The sequence below is a fragment of the Trichomycterus rosablanca genome, chromosome 18, assembly GCF_030014385.1.
Source record: "Trichomycterus rosablanca isolate fTriRos1 chromosome 18, fTriRos1.hap1, whole genome shotgun sequence".
Taxonomy (NCBI): domain Eukaryota; kingdom Metazoa; phylum Chordata; class Actinopteri; order Siluriformes; family Trichomycteridae; genus Trichomycterus; species Trichomycterus rosablanca.
In genome coordinates this window covers 14,351,284-14,371,682 of record NC_086005.1, presented here as the reverse complement: position 1 = coordinate 14,371,682, position 20,399 = coordinate 14,351,284, and the positions used below count along the sequence as shown (strand labels likewise).

General features: G+C 41.6%; 1 protein-coding gene across 1 annotated transcript in view; it reads left to right on the top strand.

Annotated features, from left to right (window-relative positions):
- The window catches only part of unc5cb (unc-5 netrin receptor Cb), a 262,930-nt gene extending 253,321 nt beyond the window's left edge, over nt 1–9,609 (top strand). The window contains exons 13-16 of the mRNA XM_063013743.1: nt 3,923–4,072; nt 4,184–4,348; nt 7,315–7,493; nt 9,192–9,609. Of these exons, the coding sequence (XP_062869813.1) occupies nt 3,923–4,072; nt 4,184–4,348; nt 7,315–7,493; nt 9,192–9,351 (654 nt within the window). The 3' untranslated portion in view covers nt 9,352–9,609. The remainder of the gene's footprint in view (nt 1–3,922; nt 4,073–4,183; nt 4,349–7,314; nt 7,494–9,191) is intronic.
- The last annotated feature ends 10,790 nt before the right edge of the window (nt 9,610–20,399 follow it).

The window sequence follows — 20,399 nt, the reverse complement described above, 5'->3', positions numbered from 1 at the left end:
TGATGGGACAAAAATTAAATAGCCAGCACAATGTTTGGTGAAAAACAGGCATTGCATATCATCTGGCTAATACCACCCCTGTAATGAAACATGGATGTGGCAGCATTGTGCTATGGGGGGTGTTTCTCCGCAACAGGGACTGTGGTGGTCCCATTCCTTTGATGGACAGAGTAGTCATATCACAATCTACAAACACAGTGTTTGTATGGTAATGACTCTCATTAAGCCAACATGAGGAACTAGAATAAACACAAACATGCTGTTTGTTTATCGTCCCACTGCCTGATGCAACATTTTAATTTAACTATAATGTGTGTAATTAGAGCTGGCCTGACAAAGATTAACAACCACCACCACCACCAATGCTTAATGCTGTTGTATATATAACCAATAACACTTAGGTTAAATCGGGATTCTTATTAGTTCCAGTAGCATTTAACAATCGCTGAGTCAAAAATGGTGTCAGCTTGATGGAAGGCTGCTTACTTTTCAGCCTATATGAATGAGAAAATACTCAAGAGGGGCAGCTGACATCAGAAAATATCGGACAAATCGTTTTAATAATATGAAGGAGCTTACGCTTCAGAGAAAATCCTTTTGCGCATCCAATTGTTCAATTAGCATCGTGCTTCCTCTCTGTCTATGCCGAACCCCGCCCTGACGGAGGTGATTGAAGCCAACCCGTATCCCCTCCGAAACACGAGCAGCAGCCAGATGCATCTTTGCCACCCACACATTGACGAGTTTGGCGCCACCTAGCGTTGCATGCGGAGAGACACACCCTAAGGGCACCCCCTCCCATCTCTGTGCAAGCGCCTCCAATCAGCCGGCAGAGAACGCAATCGCATTCTGACAGAGAGAGACCCACATCCGGTTCTTTGTCCCACCCCCCACATGAGCAACCGGCCAATCGTTGCTCATATAGCCACTCAGCTTCGAACCGGTAAAGCAAGGCTGGATTCGATACGACGCTTCACAGAATCCAGCCCTGGTTGCAGCGCGTTTCTTTTTACCGCTGCGCCACCTGAGCGGCAGCAAATCCTTTTTTAAAAACTTTCATTGCTCAGGAGTTTTATGCTTCTTACACCAAGTATGGGCCATTGATGCAAAATGTTTCTGAAAGGCAGCCATGCCAGCTTACATTCCAGCTTAGTGAAGCTTATGGTGTGCAGTTGTTATTGAGATTGAGCCATAAAGGTGCCCTTTTAGTGCTGTGGTCATTTTCATGGCTGTGTTTAACTAACCTGTAAAGTTCCTTCGATTTTTGTTAATGAGCCTTGACTTGTGACCGTCTTTGTGTTAAATGCACCCTGCTTGGATTTGTTTTGGTTCCACCTCCACTGCATCAGAACCTGAACGCAAGCCCAGTGCTTCTAGGCATTGACATTAGCTGTTGGAACCCTATTAGTGTGCAGCTACGGCCAAAAGCGTTGCAGTAGCCTACTGTGGTAATTGTTGCAGTTTTGCAAGTGATATTTTTATCAATGTTTGCTTTATTTAAACTGCTTAGGAGAACACTATGCTGGTGTTTTTGCATAGAAGTGTTGCACAGCTTTCTCTTTGTGTAATAGAATTTTAGTTTGCATTTCTTGATGCAGCGGTAGACCGTGTTAAATGACAGTGGTATTCTGAAGTACAACAGAGCCCATGTGGCCATATATTTATCACGGTAGCATGATGGTTTCTCAGAAATGGGTTCTCTGAGATGTCTCCAGATTCTCTAAATCTTTTCACAATATTATGAACAGTAGATGGTGAAATACTAAATTACATGCAAGTTTGCAGTGATAAATGTTCTTTTTAAACTGATTGGCAATTCTCTCTTGAAATTAGGTACAAAGTGATGAGACATGACCCATCATTGCTTGTAATGGCTGATTCTTTGGTGGATCCTCTTTTAATAACCAATAATGATTCCCTAACATTTTACCAATTCATCTGCATATTGTGGAACACAGTAACTTGAATAATCTATAAAATTTTCACTCTTATTTTGCCTCTGTCACAACTTTTTTGGAGTATGTTTCAGTCAACTATGTACAATATACAATTGATTAGTGAAAACATCTTTCTATATATATCAGTTAAAGATTCAAGAGAATTAACAAACCACAGTTACTTCTTGTTATTGCACTTTACCAAGTGTCCCAACTTTTTGAAAAAATGTCTGTAGTTATCTGAGATCTTGGTGCATGCGTTTGTTCTGGTGTGTGTGTGTGTGTGTGTGTGTGTGTGTGTGTGTGTGTGTGTAAGTGAGAGCAGATGAATGGTAGGTGGCGGAAGGCAGAGCGCCGTGCCACAGAGACGCACATTCATTTGAATAGAATGTTTATCAGCCAACTGTTCTCACTTAACAAAACTTTCTTTTTATTAACAGCTTTTTCATTCTCACTTCTCTTTTTGGTCACTATACTCAATCTAAAAATAAAGCACAGTTACATACACTGTATGACCAAAAGTATTCGGACACCTGACTATGAGCTTGTTGCTCATCCTATTACAAAAACAAATTGTATTAAAATGGAGTGACATCTGTGTGATCTTTCTGCTATAACCACAGCTACTCTTCTGAGAAGGCTTCTCACTAGACTTTAAAGCATGTCTGTGGGAATTTGTGCCCATTTGGTCACAAAACCATTTGTATGGCTGGGCACTGATGTTGGTCAAGAAAGACTCAGTTTTGGTTCCAGTTCATTCCTGAGCTGTTTAATGGGGCTGAGGTCAGGGCTCTGTGCAGGACACTGAAGTTTTGTTAAACCAATCGTTTCTCCATGTCTTTATAGAGCTTGCTTTGTGCTCAGGGGCACAGTCTTGAAGGAACAGGAAAGGGCCATCCCTAAACTTCTGCAATGCAAACACTGTTGCTGCAGTGTTGGAAGCACATGATTTCCTTTATATGATTGATTTATTACATCTGTTAGCAATTATTGTGGCTGAAAGGCATGAATTTAATAATTAAAAGGGGTGTCCTAATACTTTTGCTCATATAGCAAAGAAGACTGATGTGTTTAAAGGAATTACAAGGTTTTAGCTACAAATATTCAAGCTCTATTAATACAATTATTCATCGTCATTTCTTTTTATATCTAGGGCAGTTTAGAGTAGCCAACTCATCTAGTGGTATGTATTGAGGATGTAAAAACTGAGGTAAAACACGCTAGCACACCAGAGCTAGGATTTTGAATGCCATCTGGCTGAGCTGAGCAGCTGCATGAACAACGATTGTCTGTTGTTCACAGGGTAGGATGAGCCGGATAGGGACTCCTCATAACTGAGCAAATTACGACCTCTGCTGGCTGGTTGATGGCGTCTGCACAGAGTCGAGGAATAATGCTGATCAGGGTGTGGCTCTCCGTGCACAAAGCTGTTTGGCATATGAACTCCCCTCGTGCAGGTGAAAAAATGCAGTCGGCTACTGCACACATTTGGTGGAGAGGAAGCATAAACCAATTGGGTAAAAATTGGACGCGCTAAAATCGGGAGGAAAAAGAGAGAATGCATTTTTTTTTAAATAATAATAAAAACTAAGTAACTAAAGAAAACTCAGTGCCTACACAGAAAGAACATGCCAACTTCACTCCCATCCCAAGACCCTTGAGCAGTTTTGCACCCACACTACTTGGTCCATCATCATGCCGCCCTCTTATTCAATTTTAGTCATGGTGGATGCAGTGCCCACTCAAAAAATAAATAAATAAATAATGAATCCAGTCCACCTTCAGTATATGTTTGGTAGGTGAAAGAAGATTAAAGTAGCGGTATTGAACCCACACTGACTCAGGAAGAGCATGCAAACTTCTTATAGACAGTAAATGGAGGCTAGGTTTGAACCCTGGAGCCTTCACCACATGCTCCAACTGTTGTACTAAATTAGTAGAATTTGGCGTTTGATGCAAATGCTTTGTCTCTGTGTAACCTGTAGGAGGTGCTGCAGATGGAGAAGCAGATGGGTGGAAAGCTCCTGGACGAACCAAAGACCCTGAACTTTAAAGACAGCACCCATAACCTACGTCTGTCCCTGCACGACGTCCCTCATATGCAGTGGAAGAGCAAACTGCTGGCCAAATACCAGGTACCACTGTCGCTTGTGTCTATCTTACCTGTTACAGCAAGATCTGTGGACATGTTTAGCATTATCAGATTATTTCAACGTTTTTATCTCTGTGTGTGTGTCTGTGTGCAGGAGTTATCTTTCCAGCAGGTATGGAGTGGATCTCAGAGGAACCTGCACTGCACCTTCACTCTGGAGCGCTTCAGTGCTGCCACAGTCGAGCTGGCCTGTAAACTGTGTGTACGCCAGGTGGAGGGCGAGGGTCAGATCTTCCAGCTCAACACCACTCTGTCTGAGGTTGGTTTAGTGTTAAAAATAATATACCTGTTACTAACATACATAGGATCATGCCATTTCAAATTACACCCCCACATACAAAAAAGGCCCCTGTGCTTTGTTAAAGCCTGCGCATGCCAGTGTTTGTTCTAACAACAAAATAAAGCAGCCTGGGTTAGGTTTAAAACTGTATTTTCTTTCAAATTTGGACATCTCTGATTCCCACCTGTTTTCTGTGAGTCCACTGTCAAACATCAGTCACCAAATCTAAAACTAGGGGCTAGCACATGCTTCCTTGAAGACATGTTCAGGCAGTTGCTGCTGCTTATGTGATTTATGTCAACATGCTTAGACAAGGGCACTTCCCACCCGCTTTCATTAGCTCAGCCCTACAGATGCTTAAAATGGGCTGGCTATAGGGACAGAGGGTAGAGCTCTGGGCTATTAATTGGAAGATTGTCGGTTCAAATCCAGGCTCTACTATGCAGACACTGTAGGGCTCTTGAGCGAGGCCCTTAACCCTGTCTGTTTCAGGGGCACTGTACAATGGCTGACCCTGCACTCTGACTTGAGTTTCTAAACAAGCTTGTACATGTGTATATGTATAGATGACACATAAAGTCATTCTGCTTCGTTGCATTATTTAGAAAGCTAACCAAAATGCTGTTCCGCCCACCCACAGCTTCCAGCCCCTGACCATGAACAGCCATAGCATAGCCAGGTGCGTTAACTGGTAAGGTGCGGGATATAGAGGGAATGCTTATTCTGCTTTTTAAATAAAAGATATAGTGTATGCCAGAATTATGTGGACACCTGACCATGTACTAGTTGGTCAACTAGTTCCAAAACCATGGGTATAAATATGGAGTTGCCCCATCTTCCCCCTTGCAGGTATTGCATCCTTCACTCCTTTAGGAAGGCTTTCAGTGCCAGTAAGTCAAAGGTCAAGTGTTTGGTCAAGGCTTGGCATTCAGTGGAGTGCCACTGGAGTTCCTCCACACCAAATTTGTCAAACCATGCCCTTATGAATCAAGCTGGTACTGGAAATGTCTACGCAGGGGTCTATGCAATTGATTTTTAACTCCTGTTGGTATTAGGTGTATATAATACACATAAACTCAATCATTCTGTGCAGTGTCCATATACTTATGACAATATGGTGTGTCTGAGATTGCATTTGAAAAAAAAAAAAGATATATGAGTATGTCTGCACCCTGATGGTTGCACTGAGAGCTGGTCATGTGACCTTTTAAGTAGCACCTTCACATCACTTGCTCTCTACAGCTGGACTCACTTGATTCTCCTGCACTCAGAGCTTTTTATTTCCCAGAACTCAAATACAAAGAGGGTTAATCAGCCCCCTGTCCCTCCAGCTGACATCTGTTCCCAGAGGGAGTCTGACCATCACCGTGAAGTGCCTCAGCGATGAGGACGCTCCGACGACTTCCTGTGTCTTGTTATGAAGTGAATTACACACTTTTTGATGGCTCCTCACCATCACTTCTCTGTTGACTGCCCAGCGTGCCAGTCCATCTAATTTCTTTCTCTCTCTCGCTCGCTCACTCATTGTTTACTCCCCCGAGGAGGTGGAGTGAGCGACTGGGCGCTCAGCTAATTCTCATTAAGTCCTGAGAGCTGCAGATTGCAGGATTTGGAGTGGTGTTGACTTTCAGTCAGTGGCTCCCACAGGGCTTTCTGCAGGCTGCTCATGTTTTTTTTTAGTCACAGACTGACAAAACTGGCTGCTTTGCCTAAATATTCAACAAGCCTTTCAGACGAACAGTTGAATTGTTAGGGATGAATGATTAATTCATAGTGTAATCTCTTCTGTGAATGGGTTATTAAAGTACACAAGATTTCTGCTTAGTCCCTTTTCACACTGCTCAGTAAATATATCTGTTACACAATGACAAGCCGGTTGAGATGATGTAGGCTGGGTACCACACAGTCCTTAGGGCATGGATTTAATCCTTATTATCTCCAGCTGTGAAGTATGCTAGCCCACTACTGCAGAGCCAGTTGGGCATCTACACATACATGATTGGCCAAACAGCCATTGGGAGGTGCAATTGTCATTTCGTTCTCAGTGCTGGTCCCAAGCTTGTGTAAAATAACAAGGGTTGTGTCAAGTTGTGTAAAAATGGGCCAGAATGATCAGGACCCCCACAGGACCACCACAGAGCAGGTATTATTTATATCATGGTGGATGATTCTCAGCACTGCAGTGACACTGACATGGTGGTGGTGTGTTAGTGTGTGTTGTGCTGGCATGAGTGGATCAGACACAGCAGCGCTGCTGAAGTTTTTAAATACCGTGTCCACTCACTGTCCACTCTATTAGACACTCCTACCTCGTTGGTCCACCTTGTAGATGTAAAGTCAGAGACGATCGCTCATCTATTGCTGCTGTTTGAGTTGGTCATCTTCTAGACCTTCATCAGTGGTCACAGGACGCTGCCCACAGGGCACTGTTGGCTGGATATTTTTGGTTGGTGGACCATTCTCAGTCCAGCAGTGACCGTGAGGTGTTTAAAAACTCTATCAGCATTGCTGTGTCTTATCAACTCATACCAGCACAACACACACTAACACACCACCACCATGTCAGTGTCACTGCAGTGCTGATAATGATCCACCACCCAAATAATACCTACTCTGTGGTGGTCCTGGGAGAGTCCTGACCTTTGAAGAACAGCATGAAAGGGGGCTAACAAAGCATGCAGAGAAACTGATGGACTACAGTCAGTAATTGTAGAACTACAAAGTGCTTCTATATGGTAAGTGGAGCTGATAAAATGGACAGTGAGTGTAAAAACAAGGAGGTGGTTTTAATGTTATGGCTGATCAGTGTATACAACAGCAGGTTACTACAGTGGTGCCTTTTCACACTGTTACTGAGCTCCTGATAAACTGAATTGTTTGGAAGCTCTTGCAACAGATAAGAAGAACTATTTAAATCATAACTGTATATCACTGCTTCTCTACAGGACACTCAATGCATTGATACATCTTTGCTGGACCCGGCTAGCAACATCACTACGCTGGTGGGACCAAACGCCTTTCGCATCCCTCCATCCATCCGACAGAAGCTGTGCAGCAGCCTGGATGCCCCTCAGACGCGGGGCAACGACTGGAGGATGCTTGCACACAAACTGAACCTGGACAGGTAAGCTCCCCGGGGTGTTTCCTTCTTGTTTTGTGTGTGTGTTTTTATCTGGCATTTGTGCTCTAACCCTGTGAGGATCTGAGAAAAGACGAAGGTATATCCAAGAAATGTGACTAAATCTGTCTCTCCTGCAGCACTGACTGATCTGAACTGAACTTGTTGTGAGAGAGAGAGAGAAAGATAGAGAGAGAGAGAATGATAAAAGGTTGAAGTAAGGTCTCTCTCTTTGCTGGTTATTTGACAGTTCATGTGAGGAGTGCAAACTGTGTTTTCAGTTATTGAGTTCACATCTCAGCAGGAGACGCCTTATCTGCAGAAGCAGCAGGAGCCCAGGCCAGCGGTGTGTGTGAGAGTGCAACTGTGTGTGCGGGTGTGAGTGTGCGCGCTAGTGGGTAAATGTCTGAATATGAGTGTATCCAAAAGGTGTAAATATACCTCCCTCTCTCTATTCCTTTCACTTTTAAGTCTTGGAAAAAAGCTGTATGGGAAAATGCAGAAAAGCAATGACATTAGCATTCAAATATAATTAAATAAGCATGGTTATGGATTGGCACTCTGGTGCTAGATAGTGTCGGATGGTGCTGGATGGCGTAAAATATATATATCAGAATGACATTTACATTTTTTCTTTAATTTTGACTGAACACAATCTAAGAAACTGAAGGTTAAGGGCCTTGCTCAAAAGCCCAACCCAGCAGTGATCTTCCAATTACCAGTCCAGTAACACACCAGAGCTGACATCTTTAACTCGTCGGTTTGAAACTCAGCTATGCTACCAGCAGGCTGGGCGCCTACATAAATAACGATGGTGTTCAGGGAGGCTGCCCGAGGGGATTCCTTAAAACTGATGCAATTACTACCTCTGCTGGCTGATTGATGGCGCCTGCACAAAGATGAGGGATAATGTGTGATCAGTGTATGTCTCTCCGTACACAAAGCTGATCCACATAAGAACCTGCAGGTTCATATGCATGTGAAAAGATGCAGTCGGCTACTGGACACGTGTTGGAGGGGGTGTGTGTTAGTCATGGCTCTCCTCAGTCAAAGTGTAGGTCAACATCAGTAGAAAGGAAGCGTAATGCAATTGGGTAATTGGATACGACTAGATTGGGGGGAAAATGCAAAAAAAAAAAATGTTCTTTAGCTAAACATGTTGATTAATTATTGGTTGTATTTTTGTTGTTGTTGTTTTTACTGTGAGACAATTAGGTGGATTTAATTGTGTGGGCTATGGAAGCTTTTGTAGTTAGTAGGGTGAGTCAAAAGTTCCAGTATTAAAACTTAAGACAAATCAAAATTGAACTAAAACTTTTTTTGGCTGCTTTTGTATTTAGTCGTCGCTACAGCAGATCATTTTGGTCCTTATACGTAATTTGGCCCAGTTTTCACTCTGGGCGCCCTAACACAACCTCTTATTTTATCCGGGTCTGGGATTAGCACTGAGAGTGCACTGGCACATCTCTTTGGCTTGGCTGTTCAGCAATTTCTCACCCTTAGATGAAGCCAGTCATGTCTGTGTAGATGCCTGACTGGCCGATAGTGTGTTTTACTGTTGATCGACCCGAGCACCCAAAATGGATCTAAAACATTAGGTGCCATAGGATTTCCACCTGTATTCTTAAGGGTCCTTCAAGACTGCTTCAAGGTCTGAAAAAAAAACAGCCAATCATCTCTTTTCTCTCTTTTCTTTTCCTGCAGGTACCTGAACTACTTCGCCACCAAGTCCAGTCCGACCGGGGTGATCTTGGATCTGTGGGAGGCGCAGCATTTCCCAGACGGAAACCTGAACAGATTGGCTGCCGTGCTGGAGGAAATGGGTCGCCATGAGAACATTGTATCCATGGCAACCGAGCACTGATGCCCGTCGGCTGCGCCGTGTACAGGACAAGAGGAGAAGAAGGAATGGATGATTTACAGTGGGAAATGGCAGAGGGCTTAAAACACTGCGGTGGGCATATACAGCCGTTATGGCATGGCAGCACGGTGGCTATTTTACCCGGCTTTACAGGGGACAGCGATGCAAAGGACCTGAGCAGAGACTCAGAGATGCTTTCTTATCATGTCAAAGTGTAAAATCGAGAGGCGCAAAACCAATTCAGGACACATTGTACTTTAAACCCTGTCTGTACAGTCTTGGTACAGTCTGTTTGTTTGGTTTTTTTTCCAATTACTTACTGTTTTGTTCCTTTTTTTACTATTTGTCAAATCAGTTTCTTAGGAAACGCATGACTTCTGCTGTCCAGATCTTGGACTTCATCCACTTTCTCTCTGATGTGTAGGATAATCAGTTACAGGAAAGAGGTGTGTGTGTGTGTGTGTGTGTGTGTGTGTGTGTGTGTGTGTGTGTGTGGGTGTGTGTGGGTGTGCGTGTGTGCATGCGTGTGTATGTGTGTGTGTGAGTCCAGGTATCTACAAGTCATAGAGGTGTGTGGTTAATCAGGATTCCCAGAAAAGAGGATGCAAAAGCCCTGTTGCATCAAACCCATGTGCCATCACCCTGTCAGTCCTTTCGATTCCCATTTAAACAGACATGTTGATAAAGTCCCTTTGTGATGATATATTTAATATTTATACCCATTTATTACTCAAGTTTTCCATGCTGTCTCTCATGTATTTCCCCTTCCATTTTTCGACCTTAAAAAATGTTTCCCCCGTGTGGTCTGCCGTGTAGGTTAAATTTTTTTTGCAGTGCCATCTAGTGGACGTTCTCCGGAACAACACATTTTTTCAGAATATGCAGCATGTAAATATGCATCCAAGATCATTGTACATGTAAAAGCTTAACAGTATTTTGTTCTCTGGTTACTCTTTTAATTTTTTCTTTTATTAATGACATCCGGTTGTATTGTGCAGTTTTTTATTCTCAGCTTAAAAACATGAAAAAAATACAGGCAAATATTTTCAGTCAAGGTTGTGTGTTTAAGGTTGGGTTTTATAAATGTTTCTGCAGTGTTACCAGGCTTGTGTTTGGTATTTCTGTGTGCTGGGAGAATCTCACCTTCATGGAGGAATTTGGACAAACATGAAGTGAGTGAAAAGATTCACTGAGATTCAACTGAAAAGAACAGAAACATTATAAACGCGATAAATATGGTGTAAACAAGTGGTAAATTTATCAGCCTGATATGTAGAATCTGATATATTGTGCTGCCCTTTCCATACACGTGAGCTTATATTGCTCTGACTGATATAGGATATACATGATATGATTGGCATACCGCTTACCAAGTGAGCAGGGCCCATTTTGCTCTTTTGGACTACAGGTAATTAATAGCTCTGGCATAGTTAGGGTATTATTGGATCTTCTAGTGTCCTGTTTTTTATTCTTACGCACTAGAGTCTCAATTAATTAACATTAAATGCATTATACACAGTTGCTCACATATGTGTATGGTTACTGCTTGATCAGTAAGGGAAATTGGAATGGCAGCCCTTATTTCCAGATACTGTATGAAAGGGAATACAAATTATGCACTCTGGATTCTCAGCCACGATTAGCTGGGGAAATCACCTGGGTTTAAACTCATGATCTCTAAACAACAGAGAAGTGATGTATGAAGTATAAAAGTACAAGCATCTTACCAGAAATTTACTTTGATAGAAGTGAAAGTCACCTCTTAGAATATAACTTGAGTAAAAGTCTTGAAGTATCTGATGTTTAATGTTCTTAAGTATCAAAAGTAATTTTCTGATATTAAATGTACTTAGGTATTTGGGCGGCATGGTGGCTAGGTGGTTCACAGGCTTAAAAGACCAACCTTTATATTTTTTTAAAATTCTGACCACTTGAGTTTTTATTAACAGCATTTACTTGTACTTTTACTTTTATCAAAGTAAATTTCTGGTAAGATACTTGTACTTTTATACCACTTCAATAGAGTGAATACCTCACTGTTGTGTCACTCAGGAGGCCAACTAGTATTCTCTTTTTGGCATTAGTTGCCGTCTTTTCCTGAATCTAAACACTGGCTGTGTGATTATTGTGAAAGCAGTATTGGTGCATGCACTTCAGGATCAGGTTTACAGATGTCTCGGTGTGGACCAGCAGAAGTCAGTAGTGTACATCAGAGAGTGGTTGGGTTAAAAAAAGAGCAGAAGGATGCATGTAAAACTTCAGCATTCCTTGAAACATCAGTCCATCTCTGTGTGTTTTGCAGCTAGCCACACTATCGCTCACTTTTATGTGCTTTTTATTTTTTTAACTCTTGTACAAGTTGTTCAGATTTCTAAAGCTGTCTATGCAACTCCGGCATTCTTTTTAAAACTAACTGTAAGTTTATAAAAAGCGCTAGCAGCCTCATTCCATAGTTCGCAAAGCTCTGGATATTATATTTATAGTAAGGATGTTACTTATTCTTTTATGGCACGTTCATGATGTAACTTGCAAAAGCTTGCGTCTCCTCTGTGAAATTTCTGTACAAAATGTAAGAAAGAATTTTTAAACAAGTAATAAATTATATTTATATGCAACACTGAACTTAGGTCTGACTGCCTCTGATTTTTGAGCTGTTTTGTTATTTTACTTTATCCAATGGACAGCACACTGGTGCAGCAGTTAGTGTGGGTGCTACAAAGAACCAGTGTTCTGCTGCTGACATGGGTTTGATCCCCAGCTCTGAAAAGTGGAAGCAGGGCTTTCATTGTTGGCTCTATGTGACTTTTCAGACTTGAAAATGTATGCTTAACTCTGTCTGGGTGCCCCATAGCAGGCACAATTGGCAGTGCCTGTAGCAGACAAAATTGGTCACTAGTCTGCTGGTTGGTAAAAGACCAGACTAAAAAGGGGGTGGGGTCTTCAACTCTGGACAAGGACCGCGATTAGTAGCCGGAGGTGCTTGTACAAAAGTGGAGGAACGCGATCAGTTCAGTACTCTCCATGCACAAGACTGCCCTCATGTGCGAATCCACCAAAGTATGGGCGAATAAGAAGGGGTTATGGATTGGAGGGAGTATGCATAAGGCGAATATACCCTCCTTAGATGTGAACAGGGTCCCCAGCAGCAGAAGACTAATTGGCTATGCTAAATTGGGAGAAAATGGGAGAAAATGCATTAATAAAATAGCAAAAATATGATGTAAAATCCATAACATGCTTCAAAAAAAGAAAATCCAGAACATGTTTCTGAAAGATAATCTAGAACCCTGAATTGCGCTTGTGTGGGTCGCGAGCCAAGAAAAATGGGTTGCAAAGAAAAATAATAATAGTTAAATAAATGAACTTTAACAAGCACAAACACAAAATGAACATGTACATGGATGATTGCGGAGGTTTTACTTTACTTCAAAAACAAAAACCTAAAACATACTGCTGAAGAAAATCCTGAACATGCTTCAGAAAGAAAATCCCGAACATGCTTCAGAAAGAAAATCCCGAACATGCTTCAGAAAGAAAATCCCGAACATGCTTCAGAAAGAAAATCCTGAACATGCTTCAGAAAGAAAATCCCGAACATGCTTCAGAAAGAAAATCCCGAACATGCTTCAGAAAGAAAATCCCGAACATGCTTCAGAAACACAATCCAAAATTTTTCTGAACTCAAAAATGTATACTTTAACCCTCAACACTGAACACAAAGTCTTATACTGATATAGCCAACCATGTCTATGGAGTCCCTGGCTGGCCGATAGCATCACTGGGATTTGAACATGTGTGGTGGGCTACCATAAACAAGAAGGAAAAAATTGTTTTAAATGGAACTGTACTGTGAATTCCAAAGAGACGCAAGAAGAACAAGAACCAATACTACAATAGCATATCTAAACATCAAGAAATTGAAGATACAGGAGATCAGGAATCAATTTTAACCTTGAGCTGGTATGCTAAGGGATGTCCATGGGTAGGTCATTACTGACAAACAGTGATCAAACAGTGGTGGAAGAAATACACAGAAGATCTCTACAAACAAAATATCAGATGTCAAGACACTTTTGTTGATGTGAACCACATAAAAGAATATTCAGAGCTTTAAGCTTTCAAACTATGTTGATCAGACAAAATTATGGAATGTTTCCAGAAAGTTGGGAATAGCAGAGGCTCTCATAATTTAAACATGGATTAACAACCCACAATCATGACAGAAATTGGACAGACAGACTGGTTCCACACTGGCAAATTGGTTAGACACCATTCCTGTTTAACATTGAACATTCAATAAGAGAAGCAGGGCTGGAGGGAAATTGAGCATATAAATATCAATAACCTTTAATATACAGACACAAAAACTCTCACTCTCACTAACAATAGAAAATCAGGAAGAACTGATCTGATCTTTATAAGTAAAGTTAAAGAACAGAGTAAAAAAATGAATTTTCCGCCAAGGTGGCGCAGCAGGATATTCTGCTAGCACACCAGCGCCAAGATTCTAAACAACCTGGTTCGAATCTCGGCTCTGCTACCGGTCGGCTGGGCACAATTGGCAGTGCCTGCAGCAGACAAAAATTGGCCACCGTGTCTGCTGGGTAAGAAAATGCCCGGGATGGGATCTTTAAACGCTGTGCAGAAACCCTAGTTAGCAGACTTAGGCGCCTGTGCAGAAAGTGGATAAGCCTCCTGTGTGAATCCACTGAAGCATGGGTGTAAAAAAAGGCTGCAAGGATTGCGCACGCGTCGGAGGGGGTGTGAACAGGCAAATATACCCACCTCGAACGCAATCAGGGATCCACAGCAGCGGAAGAAAAGGGGAGAAAATGCATAAATAAAAAGAAAAAAAAATGACTCTTCAACTCAATATGAAGAGGACAAAAGTCAAAGACTAATAACTTCACCATTGATGGTGGTGGACACCTTTTGACTACATGGATCAATCAAACAGCAAATGATGCAGCAGTCAGGAAAGTTTTGGCTTTTGGGCTCGAGCGAAAAAGTAAAGTAAAGAATTATAGCTCTTAGTGGTGTCCAATGATTTAGGGTTGCAGGACAGGGGCTTTCCCAAATTATCACTTGCTGTATTTTTATGTCGAGCTATAGCTGAGGTACAGTGCTTTAAAACTATTTTCATAAATGTGCGACAGCCTTGTGATCTCACGCTGCTCAACTATATAAAATACTTCCCTAAAACACTCAGATTTTGTTTCAACTTCATGGAAAAGCTTGAGAAGAATGAAAGTTATTTTTTATAAATCTTCAACATTGAGTGACATTAATTAATAGGCAATGTTACCCAGTAACACTAAAACCCTAATCAGCCCCCAGACAATACCCCAAAAGCAGCCTGACTTACCAGAGTTTGAAAACGCTGAAGTGGACACAGCAGGAAAGTTTGTGTCCAAGAGAACAGTGGACTTCACTATGTCATGTTACCTCTTAATTATGTAGAAAACTGGTTATTTTTTAATTGTCATTTATGTCCTCGTTTGAGCTTCTGTTGCTGGGCGCAACTGTGTGCACTGTGGCATTTGACTTTGTGGATTTTCTGACCTACATTTAGGAAAAGACACAAAAACATCCCCTCAACATGAGAATTCCTACTTAAAAAATGGGAAAAGTCTCTTCAGACCAGTGTTAGGAGTATGACATCATCAGTAAGAACTAACCCACAGAATAAAGAAGTGCATTTTTTTTAATATGAATGAATATTATGTTGCAACCAATCTGAATGTAACATACATTTACATTTTCGGCATTTAGCAGACGCCTTTATCCAAAGCGACATTACAGTTACAGTATACAGTGTGAGCCATTAAGGGTTAACGGCCTTGCTCAAGGGCCCAACAGCAGCAACCTGGCAGTGGTGGAGCTTAAACCAACAACCTTCTGGTTACTAGTCCAGTACCTTAACCACTAGGCTACGGCTTGCCAACAACCCCAAATCAGAAAAAGTTGGGACAGCATGGAAAATGCAAATAAAATAAAAATGCAGGGTTCCTGTAAGGGGTCGTTCCACGCCGCCGGTCACCAGCAGGGGGCCTGGGCGGTGCAGTAAGAGAGCTGCTCCCAGAACTCCATTTCCCAGAAGCCCCAGCACTGATTACTGCTGATCAAGGCTGATCAGACACACCTGCTGAGCTCTGCATAAAAAGCTCACCCAAACCATGGCTCAGTGCTGCACCTTTGTAGAGGGGCAGATGGTAGGTAACTAGCAAAAAGGTGAAAAGAAAAAAGGGAAGGAGAAAGGAAAAGGGGAAACAGAGAAAAAATAATAATATCAAAGGTTACAAACCTCAGCAGACAGATTAACTGAGGTCTAAACTCAGAAAGAAACTCTGGGTGAAAAGTGTGAGCTGAATTTAAAGGGCTCCGCTCAGTCTTTGTCGTTAAGTTTAGTAACTTTTGAGAACACAAACATTGTATTTAAAGGAGTGTTTTCAGCCCCAAGGTTGAGAATAGTTTTGTGTTGGACTTACTGTTTACTGCTTACTATTGGCATCTCCTTTGTTTGCCGTTCCCACCTTTTTTTTTTATTACCACTTTTTGGAGTGCTTTTTCCACCTGTTTTTCCACTCCCCCTGTAAAGCAGTGGTAAAGCACTGCTCCTTGGTTCAGTGGGTTGACAGTTTGAATCTGGCCTCAAGCACTCACAACTAAGGAAGCACACAAGCACTGTCTGTTCATCTCCACACCTCATAAATTTTTTTCTTTGTTATATTAGTTCACATTTGATTTGATTTGATTTGATTTTATTGAACCATTTCATATTTTATAAATAGATACAATACCTCCTATAAAAAACTGAAACAGTCAGGGATAACACAAAAAGTCCATAGACTTATTTCCATTGTGGTCCCTACACATTCACTGTTTGGGTTATGTTTTACATCCCACCCTTTGCATGGAGGCAATTCATGCCAACCAAGACAACTTTGATTAATACAGTGGTACCTTGAAACTCAACATCACTTGGTTCTGGGACTGGCATTGAGTTTAAAAGGTGTTGAGTTTCAAGGTATTTTTCCCATAAGGATGTAGGGGAAACCTGTTAATGCGTTCCATGGTCCCATGGACTTGCATATATAGGCTTGCATGGGCTTATGTAAAATAATGGGCTTGTTTTTAACACTACACTAAAAATAACACCAATATAATATAAAAATGCTGAGATAAAAAGCTGATTCTTACAATATCTTAGAACCCTGAGCTGTAACACAAGTTTAAAAGTGAAACGGTGAGGAAAATCCAGCAAAACACAGATACATGTGGAGCTTTCAGAGTGAATCTGACGGTTATTCCACACAAATGCAGGTTTGTCTCATATGCTCACTTTGATGACGTTTTACTGCACCACTCAAGCCGAGCGCTAAACAAAACGACTGTTCATTGGTAATTTAAAATTAAATGAATACATTTTCAAAAAACAAATTGAACACACTGAGTTTAAGGGAAACGTTGAGTTTAAGGGTACACATTTCTCGACGAAGGGTGTTGAGTTACAAGGTACCACTATTATTATTATTATTATTATTATTATTATTTAGAATAATCTGTATGTATTTTCATTGACCCTTTCACTGAAGGGGGACAAGCTGACCCATTTAATGTGCACGTTTTTCAGATTATATCCACACAAAAATGTAATACAAATTCTTTGTATGATTCAGAGTGAGAGTACTCAATTAATTATGATGCTCTGTCACAGGAGGTTGAGCAGCTCCAGTTGCAGCGCTGTGGCACAAGTGTGCCATCCGACAGTTTTTAGTTAGTTTTTTTTTTTTTTTTTTTGCGCACTGCAGGGGATGTGATCACACACTCGTGCACACACACACACGCAACACATAAATCAAGTCACCCAGCAGTGTGCTTAGGAATTTAAGCTTTAATTTTAAAAATTGGTGTTTTTTCGAAAATGATCTTTGTTTAATTACATTTTATTACTGGTAAAGCTCTGCCTCACTGATACAGCACTGACTGGAACTGAGAATATTGGCAGTTTTTAATACAGACTGGGATTGTGCTGTTGTTTTAATATCTCTGTATGACATTTGTCTTGCTGACTGCTTGGCCCAAAATAGTGCCTTTAATTTTTCTTGTTATTGGATATTTTACAGCACATTTTACAAGAGTCAACCAAGCCTAATTACTTTGATCACATGCTGCTGAGGGAAAATAAGCAACCCACACTGTTTTTTTTTGTTTTTGTCCCCAAAGCAATAGCACAGTAAGTTTGATGATCAGAACTTGTACTGCTTTGATCTGAAAGTGTTTCTTTTTTAAAGGAGCAGGCATGAACACAGAAATCAGGACTGCATTTTTATTAAGGTTTTGTTTGTTTGTTTGTTTATTGGGATTTTAACGTCATGTTTTACACTTTGGTTACATTCATGACAGGAACGGTAGTTACTTATTACAGGTTCATCAGTTCACAAGGTTATATCAAACACAGTCATGGACAATTTTGTATCTCCAATATATCTCACTTGCATGTCTTTGGACTGTGGGAGGAAACCCGCCCCACCTGGGGATCGAACTTCCAGGACCTTCTTTCTGAGAGGCGACAGTGCTACCCACCGAGCCACCGTGCCACCTCTTCAGTCTTACATTCATACTGATGCAGACGCAGCATTGTGTACAGCAATCTTACAAGCTTCAGGTGGGCGGCACAGTGGCTCAGTGGGTAGCAAGAAGGTCCTTGGTTCAATCCCCAGGTGGGGTGGTCTGGGTCCTTTCTGTGTGGAGTTTGCATGTTCTCCCCGTGTCTGCATGGGTTTTTTACTGGAGCTCCAGTTTTCTCCCACAGTCCAAAAACATGCAAGTGAGGTGAATTGGAGATACTAAATTGTCCATGACTGTGTTTGAGATTAAACTTGTGAACTGAGGAATCTTGTGTAATGAGTAACTACCGTGTCTGTCATGAATGTAACCAAAGTGTAAAACATGACATTAAAATGCTAATAAATAAACAAACAAACAAGCTTTAGGTGGAACGACACCTTTTATTAGGTCACTTATGAAAGGCACAAAGCTAAAATATGTCTTACCTGCAGTTAATAAAATTCACACATTGGATATCCCTGTATATCCCAAAATGCCTCAAATGGCATGGAAATGAATGGTCATGCTGCAGGTATAAATGCCATGTGCCAGTCCCAGTGGACTACAGCCACTTTATTGTTTTTAGCAGTCCGCCAGAACTGGTCTAGTGCAAGGTACATCCCAGTACACTTATTTGTCACCTTCTTTAGTTCTAACTTCTACATCCTGGCCCATGACCCCAAATCAACCAGTGTTCACCTTTTTAAAGGAGGTATTAATTCTCTAAATGCGCTCTGAGTGATCAGGGGTAGAGTAGATAAGATGCCTTCAAAGTGAAGATGCTGCAGTTTTTCGAAACCTGTTTCCCAAAAATGTCTGGGTAGGCATGTGATGTCCTACAGTGGGTTAGCATTCTGGCCTGGGTGTAGTTCAGCCCTGAGCTCAGAGTTTTAGGCTAGGCTCTGAACCCTGACACCACATATGCCAAATTTTTTTTGTTAGAAATAATAGGCCCATAGCATCAACAAACATGCCACAATTTCTTGTTTTGCAGGCCCCAAGTAGACAATTCCTGGTCTAAGACATTATTAATGAATTTAAACATCTACACATCTACATCTACACTTTTACATCACATGGATGGCTCACTGCATGTTTGCTTACCTGGGGAACACATGGCAACAGGATGCACTATGGGAAGACGGCAAGCCGGCGGAGGCAGTGTGATGCTTTGGGCAATGTTCTGCTGGGAAACCTTGGGTCCTGCCATCCATGTGGATGTTACTTTGATACGTACCACCAACCTAAGCATTGTTGTAGACCATGTACACCCTTTCATGGAAACTGTATTCCCTGATGGTTGTGGCCTCTTTCAGCAGGATAGTGCGCCCTGCCACAAAGCAAAAATGGTTCAGGAATGGTTTGAGGAGCACAACAACGAGTTTGAGGTGTTGACTTGGCCTCCAAATTCCCCAGATCTTAATCCAATCGAGCATCTGTGGGATGTGCTGGACAAACAAGTCCGATCCATGGAGGCCCCACCTCGCAACTTACAGGAGTTAAAGGATCTGCTGCTAACATCTTGTCCATGCCTCGATGGGTCAGGGCTGTTTTGGCAGCAAAAGGGGGACCAACACAATATTAGGAAGGTGGTCATAATGTTTTGTCTGATCAGTGTATATATTCCTGAAAATTTGTCTTCATGCCAAGACCTTGTAATTTCTCTTAATAGGCTCTGATCAAACTGTCTTATAATGCCTGAAAACTTGGTGTTGTCCTGGATAGCATGCTGTCCTTCTTGGCCCATGTTGCCAGCCTGACAAGATCATACTGGTTCTTCGTATATAACATCAGAAGGTTTTGACCCCACCTTCCAGATTCCTGTCCTGTCTCTTGTCATTTCGAGACTTGACAACTGCAACTCCCTTTTGGCAGGTCTTCCCATGTCCACCATCAGAACTCCACAACAGATTCAAAATGCAGTTGGACACCTGGTTTTTAATCAACCCAAGTGGGGCTTCCACCAGTTTCCTGTTGCTGTCTACATTCAATTTAAAACAATATACATTCAAAAAAACTAAAATGGACCAACCCTGACCTACCTTAGGGAACTTATCAAACCCTGTTATTGTTAAAATACCCTTGGCGCCATAAGTCTGAATAATCTTGAGCTACCTCTCTGAACTCAAGGCTCTTTTATTAACTGAACTTGCCTTGTCTGTTTCGAACAGCCGTCTCATGCTGTGTTCAAGAGACAACTAAAAAAACATCTCTTTACTGAGCACCTGAATGGAAATGAATCTTTTTGTTCTGCCTATGTGTATTTTGTTCTTATAGGGTTTCTCAGCAGATTTGTCCCCAGACTGTTGTCTACTTGTACTAGAGTAGAAAATGTTTACTGAGGAAGCACTTTTGTAATTCACTCTGGTTTAGAGCATCGGATAAATGCAGTAAATGTAAAATAATGTAAATTATTCCTGCACAGGCAAGTTATTTTGTCT